Below are 13,019 nucleotides of genomic sequence, written 5' to 3'. Positions count from 1 at the left end.
ATGAAGTGAAAAATATGAAAATGACTGCAGTGATGATTTCCACGCAGAGGTAGAAGGACGTCGATTCTGTCAGAAATGATTCTCTAAAACCTGGCTGGTTATTCTAAGTAGACTGTCCTGGTCCCTCGTCATCGACACCGCAATTCTGAGCAGCCTAGAATCCACATCGGGCTCACTCGGGGCACGTAGCAGACTGCTCTGCTCTTGCTGAATCTGATGAGTTTTCCACCTGTGTTGATGGTTCCTGAATCAAAGCAGGCAGTGTGCGCCTTTCATTAAAGCCAGCAAACACGGAGGCGCCGAGACACCCCTGAGGAGTCCAGTGACACAAGGGCTGCGAGGGCTGTGCAGGGAATCACGCTTTATAAGCCTGCTAAATATCTCCAAAAGAGAAGTACACTGAATTTGGTTTCTCATACTTTCTTTTAAAAGAAACTGTCTCAAAATTTTAGCAAGGACTGAAATATACACTAGTAAACAAAATGTGAAACGATCTTTTTTAATCTTCCCCCTAAATATTCATCACGACTTTGTGGGAAACCTATAATTTCAGGGAGAAAGGGGCTGGTGAGGCAGAGGGTCCCAGTACACACTTACTTTCTGTGATAATGATGACTTATTAGGATATTAGGATATTTGGATTCATGATACAATACTACTGAAAACACTGGTAATATATTTTCCTGATATGTGATATTAAGGTTGTATTTACATGGGGGAAAAGAAGAAAGGAAGGAAAGAAGTGGATATAAATAAGTAACATTTATAATCCTATACTTATTTTCTTATTCAATATTTTCCAACATCCAGGATTAAAAATTCAGTGAAAGGCGGGGCTGGCCCAGTGGCATACTGGTTAAGTGTGTGCGCTCCGCTTCGGCGGCCCGGGGTTCACAGGTTCGGATCCCGGGCGCGCACCAACGCATCACTTGTCAAGCCATGCTGTGGTGGCGTCCTATATAAAGTGGAGGAAGATGGGCAAAGATGGTAGCCCAGGGCCAATTTTCCTCAGCAAAAAGAGGAGGATTGGCGACAGATGTTAGCTCTGGCTGATCTTCCTCACAAAATAAATAAATAAATAAACTAAACAAAATAAAAATGGTTAATTGAAAGAATTAAAAAAAAAATTCAGTCAAAGGCAATCGACTCCAACGACATTCAGTGTACATTAAGAAGAAAGAGGACAGAATGGAGAAAGAATAAGACACACACAGAAAACACATTTTCAGAGGCTAATTTGTGATTTGTAAATCCTTAGGGCATGGAAATCTATGATTTCCTTTTTAACTTTAAGATAAAGAATTTCTAAAAACTACACACTTACAACAGTGCTCAAACCTCATTTTTTGGAAGTCACAATAGAATGTCAAGGACCCATGAAAAATGGAGAGTGTTGGTCCTCGGTAGGTCACCACATTTCAGGTTGCTGAGTGAGTGGACGGTACCGGGACAGGTGCAGGACTGTCATAGGTTAAAGGTTGTTCACAACACCATTCATCATTTGGAAAATCTTCACCCCTGACAGTTGGGGTCACACCTCCTGAGACTGAGATAACTCACACCTTCTACATAACTTTGCTTCAGGGTAAGTAGGAAAGAGCCATAGTGAAGGTCACCTGAATTGTGTCAAAGTCCTCAACTGTCACCAACAAGCTCTGCGTGGGCAAGTCTCAGGACTCAGTGCCAGCAATAGTACCTTTCAGCTCAAAAAGCTGCATCTCTAGAGCTAATGAAACGGAAGGCTTACTCTGCAGGCCTTTGCTAACATCTCCTGACCTCGAGGTCCTGTAATCTCCAGATCTAGATTTGGCCTCCGTTGAAAGGACTGTTTCCCACAGAGCTCTGAGTGCAGGGAGACAAGAATCCAGACCGGACAGAGTGCAGTCTTGTAACCCACGACTGGGAGGACTGGGAGGAACCACGATGTTCCTTACTGTGCCAGATCCCCTCCAACAAGCTATATTTGTTTCGAAATATAAACACATGTTCCAAATATACATTTTTGAAACTATTTTTTCTGTAAGAAGCCAACGTTCTTAAAACTCAGGGCCATTTTCCCAAGCACTCTTTGGGAAAAAACCAAATGTTTCTTCACTGGTGCATCATTTTGATTTTAGAAAGATACTAGACAACTGTAAAAAATATACTTCCTGGGCCCACTAAAAATATCTAAAAGTTATGGAAAAATAGTTTATGAGTACAAAGGAAAAGGGGATTTTAAGATGCCCTCTCTGTAAATGCTCCAAAGAGAACAAAAGATGGAATAAAAATTATAAGAGCTAAGGATTGTAAATATATTTCTTCCAAACAGAACTGGAAGGTATAATTAATTTTTTATGAAAATGATGCTGGCATGTATACATATTCTAGCTTTGTGGTCATTTAGTGAAAAAACTTCCCTTGAAAGTTATGCTGTGGTGGTAACATATTGGTTACTGGTTTCCTCTCCTTGGGACTTCAGTATTTGAATTATTTACAGCGGTGAGGGATTGCATCCCATAATATCCTTTATCACTCCTGCCTCTGTACAGACATGCATCATGCTAGTGTAATTAGTATGCATGTAATTAAAATGCTGCTATTGCCTGTGTACCAATAGAGGAATTATTGAAATATTGAGAAAAGGAAGGCCATTTTGAAAATTGCTTTGGTAGAATATATATTCAAATAGATGCAAAAATTCCCTCTGTAATATGGAAGGTTGAAATCATGGGAATGGGCCTTTAGCAATTTACCGTATCTTACACAGATCATTACGCCAGGACCATTACATAATAAAGTAGAGTTTGGAAAATCTAATCAGAGACAAAAATTGGAAATGACTGGACTCTCTGAGTCATAAAATCATACTGCATTTCTAGGTAAGTGGATTCTACCATCCGCCATTCTTGGCTGAAGTACTGACCTATGATTGAGAAAGGTTATAGAATTATGAGGACAAACAAGACATATGGGAAAAGGTGATTTTTTTCCTTTTTGAATTTTGAAAAAAGAATCAATTCAGATAAGGTCAAAAGGTTGTTTCCAACCACATCACCTATAAAAAGAAAATCTTAAAGAATAAAGTCTAATTTTTTCCCTCAAGTAAGCTTCAGAAAGCAATATAAAGCAAAACCCGTTATTACATAACAGCTTTTGAAAAGTAAGGAGGAAAAAAAACCCCAAACACTGAGGCGGCCCTCTGCGCCCTCTGCGGCTCACACGCACTGCTCCCTGGAGCTGCTTCTCTCGGGAAATGAACTTGCTCAGCAGCTTGTGCCCGAAGGAGACCAGACCCGGGAGGCATCTGCCTTTCAAATCGCTTCAAGGAGAATTGTTTTCTATTTTTTTTAAAAACAGCGTCACATCAGGGAAAAAACAGAGCACAGAACCCAAGACTTGAGTCTTGTATTTGGATCATTAGTTGGAGCCTCGTGGCCTCTCAGGCACGTGGTGCTCGGTTTTTCCCCGTCTTGGCTCTGTGGGGACTTGGTGTCTAATGTCGCCTGCTGCTCCTGCTCTGCCCCCCTTTCCTCCAGTGAGCACGCTACGCAGAGCAAGCGCTGGAGCACCGGCGGTGCTGTGTCATTTCTGGAGCCTGTGCAGCGCCCAGCATTGCGATGTGCTCCTGTTATGGAGTAAACAGCAATTACTTGGAACTTGGATGAAAATAACATAAACCATAACCCTGCAACACCTTGAAAAACACGATGTGCTCCTGTTATGGAGTAAACAGCAATTACTTGGAACTTGGATGAAAATAACATAAACCATAACCTTGCAACACCTTGAAAAAGAAAGAAAAAGAATAATGGAAAGCAGCAAGGAGCTGACACCTTCAATGTGCCTGTGGCATGTTTCTGGTGATAGGCTAACCGTTAGAATTTGATTTTAAGCTACTGCCTTAAATACTTTTAAGAAATATAATAAATATAGTACATTTTATAAACTTTTAGTATCGAGACACAAAATACTGCAGAAATGATTGACAGTGAGTCAGTCCACATTCTTTTGCTAACAGGAAATGATGGGAACACTCCTCTGTGATGGAGTGGTACATCATTAAGATGCTTTGATCTCACTGTGTAGGACTTCTGTGGTACGGAGACCCCTTGAAAATCAGATTCCCACCATATAGCCAAGAGGGTACGAGCCTTCACTTAGGAGCAGCGGGGCTTGAAGTGCAGGTTCCCCATTAACCAGCTAAGTAACCCTGGGTAAATTACCTAAACTTGCTAAGCCTCAGTTCTCTTACCCAGAAATGGGAGTAATAATAGTATCTACCTTAAAGAATTATTTTGAAGATTAGACGAGCTAATAATCTAAAATACTTGGCTCATAATAAGCTCAGAAGATGCAAGCTATGATTATTATCATTGATTAATTAAACCAAGTGCTTTACATACATTATCTCTAATTCTTTCAAATCCTGCAGTTATTTTGAACCTCATTATAGACAGTTTCTCAGAAAGCTTAACCCACTTGCCTGAGATTACATGGCCAGTGAATTGCAGAGCTGGGATTTGAACTCAGATTGTTCCAGCTCTAAAGCAGTGGCTCTTAACTGAGAATGATTTTTGTACCCCATCTCTGACTGGGCAATGTCTGGGGAGATTTTTGGTAGTCACAACGGGAGGGTGCTACTGGCATCTAGTGGGTAGAGGCCGGGGATGCTGCTAAACATCCTGCAATGCACAGGACAGCCCACAGCAAAGAATTATTCAGTTCAACATGACACTAGGTCACTAGTTCTGAGGTTAAGAAACCCTGCTCTAAAGCTCTCGTGATCTTTCCGATATATCTGCCGCCTTACTAGAATACAACGATACACAATGTTAATATTTTGGTGCCATTTGATGTTGCAGTAAATAAACTTGCTCTTGAAAACAATGTATGCCCCAAAAGGACAATACAGTATATTTCTGGCAGCACAGCTGCTTTCCTTTGGTGTCTTCCTTCCTCGATCCATGTGATTATGGGGAAATTGCCAATCACAGTGCTCCGCCCACCTCTGAATGCACAGGCTGGCACATACTATGATTAGCTGTGACAATCATAGTATCCATCGCCTGGAATGATTTTGGTTCAGGGTTGGGCAGGGCCCTAACAGAGCTAACCAGATTCTTCTCTGGGTTTGGTATATGAATTTTCACAGAGAGACGGTCTTACTCTGCTGAGGTGTTAAGCTGGCATGCTGAACCCTGGAGTGTGAAGAATACAGCAAAGAAGACCTTTTCAGTAGGAGAAAATGGGGTCAATGGACGTAGGGAAGCACTAAAGACCCTGCAAGATCTCCGGGATCCAGAACCACTAAACTATCTTCTTAGTCTCATGAGTGAAATAGTTTCCTTATTTTTACTTGAGTTAGTTCGGGTTGAGTTTCCACCATTCGCAATCAAAAGAACCCTGAATAATAGAGTACACGAGCTTTTGGGGCATATATTTAAAAAAATAACTATTTTGCATTCACATAATGTTTCAATTAAAAAAAAAAAAGATAGAAGGCATGAGGTCTATCCTTGAGGAGTGTACATTCTACTTGGGGGCAGGGACAAGACTTACAAAGGCCATACTTCATCTCCTCACCTACAGGGTGGGCTCTGTGAGAGTGAGGGCTGGGCTTTCTGACTCTCATGCCTGCCCCAGAGCACACCTGGTCCAGCGACTGTGCTAATAAGTGACTGCTCAAGGGCTGAGCAGATGCACCTGCTGTTATGTTGTGGGGCCTTCCATGGACGTCTCCTGAGCACGCTGTTTTCTGTCTTTTCGTTTCCCTAATGTAAAAGACCACTGACCTCTGGGAAACTTATTATGTTATTCACTGAAACAGATTCTGCAAACTCACAGTTGTAATAAAATATGCCACAGTCTGCAGAATGGAGGGACTATTTAATAAAAATTATCTGAAATTTCCTAAGCTCATTTAAAAACATAAAGCATGTTAACATTCCATATTTAGCTAAGCCAATAGCTTAGTTAAATTCACCAAAATGTAGTAAAAATATAAAATATTCAAACAGAACATAGTTGAATTTTTACTATCCAAAACATTGCTTTCCTAATTTAAAATGCACCTTGGTTGCAGAAAGTCAAACCTAACCCTGTACTCTGACCAAACAGATGAGAAATGCAGGACAAATGGGGACTAACCAGAGCTGGAGGGGGGCAGCTGGGAAAGTTATGATTAAGCTACATCTGCTTCCAAACAGAAGTTCTGGCTACAGGATCTGTCCCAGATATGCTGACTTCCAATATGTTAAGCTAAACAGAATTCCAACTCTCTTTACTGCAGCAGCAAAAAATATTCACAAGATACATAAAAGATTTTAGCTCCTACTATTTTCCTGTAGTCTTGTATTGATCCGAGGACCTCAAAGGTTCGGTTTTTTTTTTTTTCCCCAATACCTTTTTGTTTTCCTCTTATTTCATATTCTTGCTTGAATATTTTTCAGTAACCACTCAAAGCCCATGAAAGTAATCAGCTTAGCTCCTACCTGGTCCTCGACAAACATGAAGCTCTGGGTGGAGGAAGTGTTCAGCCTGTGCTGTGGGCATTGGCAATCCTGAACGAATGAGAATGGGCTTAATGTCAGGAATCTATTCCTGGATGCAGCAGCTCCTTCTGGTTCCAGATACAGTCTTTGTGGCCAAATGAGATTCAATAGATAGAATCACTCTCTAAATGGTCATCTTGGACACAGATCATCAATACACCCGGCCAAAATGGCTGGGTAAACTGCTGGGCAAGATCCAGGAAGGAAGGGGTTGACAATGGGGTTTGGACCACTCTAGGCAACAATTAAGAACAATTCATATGGTGGTCTATTTTGGAAATTACACATTTGGGTTTTTTCCCTCAAAGACTGCTCTCCTAAAAAATCTGCCCTATGCTCTGGTATCTCTACTTGTCCCCACTATGTCGGAAACTACACATTTGGGCTTTTTCCCTCAAAGACTGCTCTCCTAAAAAATCTGCCCTGCGCTCTCGTATCTCTACTTGTGTCCACTCTGCTCTGTGGAAGTCCCACCTGATTCCTGGCACCTCCACGGATTCAGTAATGCTCTAAACTTCAGAAAAGAACAACACGAATCATTCCTTTGCAGAGACAAGTATGATAACTATTTCTCCAGAGAATATAGAATCATAGCATGTTACTGTTAAAAGGAATATTAAAAATCACCTAGCTCAGTCCTTTTATTGTATTTATTGGTCATGAAACTGAAGCATTTAGTTAAGTGACTTTCATGGCTGAACTATAGTCTACATAACGATGGCCGTGGCCACTACGTTGGTGGCACAATGTACCCCAGGCAGTAAAGTGAAAATCCAGGGGCAGGAAAAACAATGGAACTTCTCTTTATGTTTATTTGTGTCATCTTATTACAGGACAGACTACTTATGAATGTCTAATGCGAATGACAAATTAGGGCTTTTATGACCAAAAAGGTATGACTTTTATGAATGTATTTGGCAATATATATGACATATTTGAAACCAAGCCCCTAGCACTGATCATCCTCTTTTCTTGCTTTTTTCCCCCAAAGCAGCAGTGGTTATCATGTTACACCTTGTATCTTTTACTTATTTACTTTGTTTGCACTCCGTCTCCCTCTCACTAGAATGTAGGCTCCATGAGGACGAGAAATCTCTGGCCCCATATGGGGATCCAGACGGACTGTAAACCAAACCACCAAGAAAGCAGCAGCTCCTTGCTCTTCCCGTCTCCTCGTCCCTGACTTCCGCTGGAAGCTCGTTAGCACCTACTTCTACCGTCACTCGCTGTGCGATTCTAGGGAGATCATGACGCTTCTCTAGGCCTCAGTCTCATGACCAATTTGGACTGGGGGTGGCCTAGATGACCTTTATAGTTCCTTCCAGGTGTAACATTTGTTCTCTGTTGTAGCTCTAGTTCCTGGAACAGAGAAGGGATCCAGTAAATATTTTTAAGTGAATAAATGAATATATTAGTACAGTAGTATTTGTACATAATGTGCAAGTAAATACACACATGTCAGCTGTGAATGCTCAAGAACTTTTTGCTGGTGAGAGTATATTATTAGTCAAGTTTGGAGCCCTCTGAGTTAGGCAATTCTTTTTAATTTTATTTATTTATTCATTTTTCCCCCCAAAGCCCCAGTAGATAGTTGTATGTCATAGCTGCACATCCTTCTAGTTGCTGTACGTGGGACGCAGCCTCAGCATGGCCGGAGAAGCGGCGCGTCGGTGCGCGCCCGGGATCCAAACCCGGGCCACCAGCAGCGGAGCTGCGCGCACTTAACCGCTAAGCCACCGGGCCGGCCCTAGGCAATTCTTAATTTTAAGTCTGACAGAGAATTGGTTAAGACAAGGACTAAATGCAGCACCAGTTAGGGAGGGACTTGAAGTGAGGGCTCTTCTGCGCAGTGAAGACTTTGACTCGTCTGGAGGAGGACTTTCTGTTCTGGAGATTTGCTTGAACGGCCCATTCTAGTCATGTCAGAGAAGATAGGTAGGCAAACACTACCCTGGGGTTGGAGTAGAGCAGGAACTATAGGACCTGAATCCAGGGCTTCTGTCATCTCAGATAACTGGTTAAAAGAAAATAAGACGAGTTTCTTCTGGGAGAGAAGGGACAAATTTCTGCTTTTTGAGACTCAATTTTAAGAAGAGTTGGAGAGCTGGTCACAAGCTGCCCCAAACAAGGCCCAGTGGCAGGGAAGAGCCATGAGATCCTTCAAATAAAATTTCTGAAGGATAGTCGGCTCCCGGCAGATGACCTGGATCAGAGTCTCAGTGCTGGGCATGGAGCGGAGGTTGCTGGTCACGGCTCGTTCTGTACTGAGGGCTGACTCTCTGCAGGACCCAGCCACACGGCTGTGTGCTTGATGATGTGCTTTGGGGAGCAATGGCTGAGCGTGTGTATGACCTCAAACCTGTTGCCAGGGAGGTTTCTGGACCTGGCGTCCCCACAGAGATAGCAGGCACCCACAGGGCTGTCTCCACAGGGACAGCGGGCACCCACAGGGCTGTCCCTACAGGGACAGCGGGCACCTACAGGGCTGTCCCCACAGGGACAGCGGGCACCCACAGGGCTGAGCAGGACTCAGCTTCCAAAGTCACGCCGTGTGGCAGGGAGAAACAACAGCCATGCTGAGCTAACCGAAACGCGGACTCTGTGCCTGGCACTAGAAAAGGAAGAACTTCTGCTGTGACTGAGTCCTTATGATACTTGGACAACTTGAGGTTGGGATGGAGCAACAAGGTGGGAGGTGAGGAGGTGCTGCTCAAGCAGTTCAGGGGAAGAAAGGAAAGAGATGATGCAGTAGTTGTGTTCTGAGGGTGTTCTATAGTTACAGGGTCTGTTTTCACCTACGAACATCCAGAACCACGTTGGAGGTGATTTCCCATTACTACTGTTTCAGGAACCATGAGACACTTTGAGGAAGGCAAGTGAGTGGACGAAGAGTCTGAATTCTGGGGTGAGGGAACAGGAAATTAGTATACTTCCAGTTCTGACAGCACACTTATCTGCACTGTCAGTGTACTTGCATTTTCTGACTACTGTCTCTATCACTTTGGACAAGTCACGGAGGTCAGATGTGTGTTAACCATCCTGTTCCATAATATCAACCACCAAGGTAATTTTTATAGAGAAAATAGAAAAAGAGCAGATTGCATAGAGGGTCATGTATCTCAAAAGAACCACACTAAATGACATATATTGATAGTACATGGCCTGAGAGCATTCTCTCTTTTTCTTCTCAGTGATATCGAGTCTAAATTAATTTGCTCTTCACAGTGGTGCATCAACTTGCCCTAAGGAGGAAATGAAAGACAAACACTCCTCTATCTTCGTGTTACTTGCAGGTTAAGGCTGCTGCATAGGCACAGCCAGGCTGCATTAGAACAGCGTGTGGGAGCCCCAGCTGTAGGCTGTGGGTCAGGCACTCACGTGGCAAAGCTGGTCAGCTGGCCCCGACCACACCAAACAGCTCGAATGAGAGGTCACTCAGCTTCTCAAGCTCAGCCACAGACCCTGAGCAACTCTTGGGAAGATAGGGTTAATCTGAGTGTTTCCCCCTCGGTGCTAGTGTGCTTACACTCACAAAATGGCAGTGTAACCAGCGGTGGCACTTACATCTTGGTTAGACATTTCCCAATAAGGTCTCTCTCCGTAGGACATGACCTCCCACATGACGATGCCATAGCTCCACGCGTCACTTGCCGAGGAGAACTTTCTGTAGGCGATTGCTTCTGGGGCAGTCCACCTTATGGGGATTTTCCCACCCTGCAAAACAAATCAGAGATGTTTCAGCTGGCTCACAGGTGTATTAAAAAATGAAGTGGGGTTCCAATCAAATGTCTTTTGTTAGAAAGATCTAAGTACTGCACGACAGCCTTGGCATTTTAAATGAAAAGAAAAAGAAAACCAGAACAATGTTAAAATGTCAGAAATATTTTTCCTATAATATTCAGTGAAAACAGCTTTAATGGGAAATAAGTCACACTTCAGAAATATTTTATTTCATTCATTAGAGAAATTTATTTTCACTTTAGATTCACACAATTAAACCCACTATCATGCCATCTGAATAAAGTTCCAATTTATAGGACATTAAAACTAAATATCATTCAACATTCATTAAACATTGTATTGCATGTATAAATAATAACGGTAATAAGTTCTAACTTGATTCAAGACAAACGGTTAAATACAGAACTGAGACATTCTCTCCCAGTTGTGTGTGTATCAGAACTGTTTTTCCATCTGCTGTGATTATAGTTATTTTAAATAAAACAATCCTTGAACATTATACAAGAGCGCCTGAGAAGGCTAATCTTTCTTTAGAACACTTTGGGCTAGTTTATATTTTTGTTCTACAGTGTTCAAGTTATCATTTGCACATATTAAAGAGATTAAATTGCATGAATATACTATTTAGGTATTAAAGTCTGCTATTGTGCTATATTTATTTTTTATCAACACTTGTTACATTTTATCTCTTGAAACCCTCTACGAATCCCTTTTTACTGTAACGACAAGAAGAAAACAATTCATCCTGTGACTTGCAGTCTCAGCTGAGCGGACGAGGGCGCCGCCACTAGATGGCGGGAGCGAAGGGGAGCAGCGCTCGCCTCGGGCCGCGGGTCCCGGGAAGGACGCTCCGCGGCCGCGCGGGAGGTCCCGCCTGGGCGCAACGGCGCGTCTGCTCGCCCGCCGGGGGCAGGCGGCGTCGGGCGAGCGGGGAGGAAGTAAAGGGCGCGTGCTTTGGCCTTGAGGAGTTTAGGTCTGATGTCTTTAAGGGCGAGCCATTAACCGAGTAACGGAAACACTGCTTCCTTCGTAATCTCAACACTGTTTATTTAAGTCACCTCAACGCTGCTCCCCCGGGCATCCCAACGCTGCTCCCTCAGTCATCCCAACGCTGCTCCCCCGGTCATCCCAACGCTTCTCCCCCGGGCATCCCAACGCTGCTCCCCCGGGCATCCCAACGCTGCTCCCCCGGTCATCCCACATCCCAACGCTGCTCCCCCGGTCATCCCACATCCCAACGCTGCTCCTCCGGTCATCCCACATCCCAACGCTGCTCCCCCGGTCATCCCAACGCTGCTCCCCCGGTCATCCCAACGCTGCTCCCCCGGGCATCCCAACGCTGCTCCCCCGGGCATCCCAACGCTGCTCCCCCGGGCATCCCAACGCTGCTCCCCGGGTCATCCCAACGCTGCTTCCTCAGTCATCCTAACGCTGCTCCCCCGGGCATCCCAACGCTGCTCCCCCGGTCATCCCAAGGCTGCCTCCTCGGTCATCGCAACGCTGCCTCCTCGGTCATCGCAACGCTGCCTCCTCGGTCATCGCAACGCTGCTTCCTCCGTCCTCCCAACGCTGCTTCCTCGGTCATCCCAACGCTACTTACTCGGTCATCCCAACGCTGCTTCCTTAGTCATCTCAATGCTGCTTCCTTAGCCATCTGAACGCTGCTTCCCTAGTCATCCCAACACTGCTTACTTGCAGAGAAAGGAGATGCATCCACTTAGGTTTCGCAGGCAAAGGAGAGCATTCATGGAACCCTCATCATAAAGACTTGCAACAAGGAACTGTTAGAAGGAAACTTGGGGAAGGTACCTGAATCCAGTGCCCTGATTTTACAGGTAAGCAGATGGAGCCCACGGTTCAGGGGTTCAGAGGTTCCTCCCACATTATGAAGCACATCATGTCTGCGATGGTTATCATGGTATTTCGGGGCCTTGATGTAAAGACATCAATTCTTCAGCAGTGGGGAGAGTTGGGCAAACAAACCTCAGTGTTTTAACACAGTGAGGAGGTCCGAGCCTGGGGCTTTCAGCTTGGGGGTGGGGGTCAAAGGCAGCACCAAATTACGACCAGGAAATTAAATTTGCAAAGTTGGTGAGAGCCGTTTAGGAGGGTGGTGGGCCGGGGGAGGGAGTTGCAAGGGGAGGATTTATTCTTGAACCCAAAATAGAGTCGCCAGGTAAAATATAGCACCCACAGTTAAATTTAAATTTCAGAGAAATAAGAAATACTTTTTTTAGTATAAGTATGTTTCATGAAGGAATGTATTTTTTTGTATAGGTGTGTCCCAAATATTGCATGAGACATATTTATACTAAAATAATATTCATTGTTTATCTGCAATTCAAATTTAAATGGGCAGCCTATATTTGATTTACTAAATCTGGCAGCCCTAATCCAGAGCATTGAAAGAATTCAGAAAATAAGAACACTGTAAATGATACAAAAGAACATGAAGTAGTGTTGTGAGAAAGCCAATGTGGTCTGTACTTGGGGAGGGGACCAGGGCACTCTGACTTGTACCTGTGCACCGGCCCTACACCAGGCTTTGTTTCACCGCGTGTTTGTGCTCAAGGCCTCAGTCTTGGGGCTCTGTGTTTTGAAGCCACTTAAGTCAGGCTCAGGCTTGTTTAAAATGTGGAAGCCACAATTCCAGAGAATAAAGACCAAATCTGTAGATCTGACTTTGGAGCAGAAGCAAGAACAACAGTCTCGTCTGGTGTTTCTGATTCTGGATACTTTTTTTGC

General features: G+C 44.0%; 1 protein-coding gene across 1 annotated transcript in view; it reads right to left on the bottom strand.

Annotated features, from left to right (window-relative positions):
* EPHA6 (EPH receptor A6) overlaps positions 1-13,019 on the bottom strand; it is a 784,796-nt gene that overhangs the window by 15,356 nt on the left and 756,421 nt on the right. Inside the window, 1 exon segment of the mRNA XM_058555640.1 lies at positions 10,098-10,247. Coding sequence (XP_058411623.1) covers positions 10,098-10,247 — 150 coding nt within the window.

Source organism: Diceros bicornis, chromosome 15 (genome assembly GCF_020826845.1).
Source record: "Diceros bicornis minor isolate mBicDic1 chromosome 15, mDicBic1.mat.cur, whole genome shotgun sequence".
Taxonomy (NCBI): Eukaryota; Metazoa; Chordata; class Mammalia; order Perissodactyla; family Rhinocerotidae; genus Diceros; species Diceros bicornis.
Note: the sequence above shows the minus strand (reverse complement) of the source record. Positions and strands in the feature narration are given on the sequence as shown.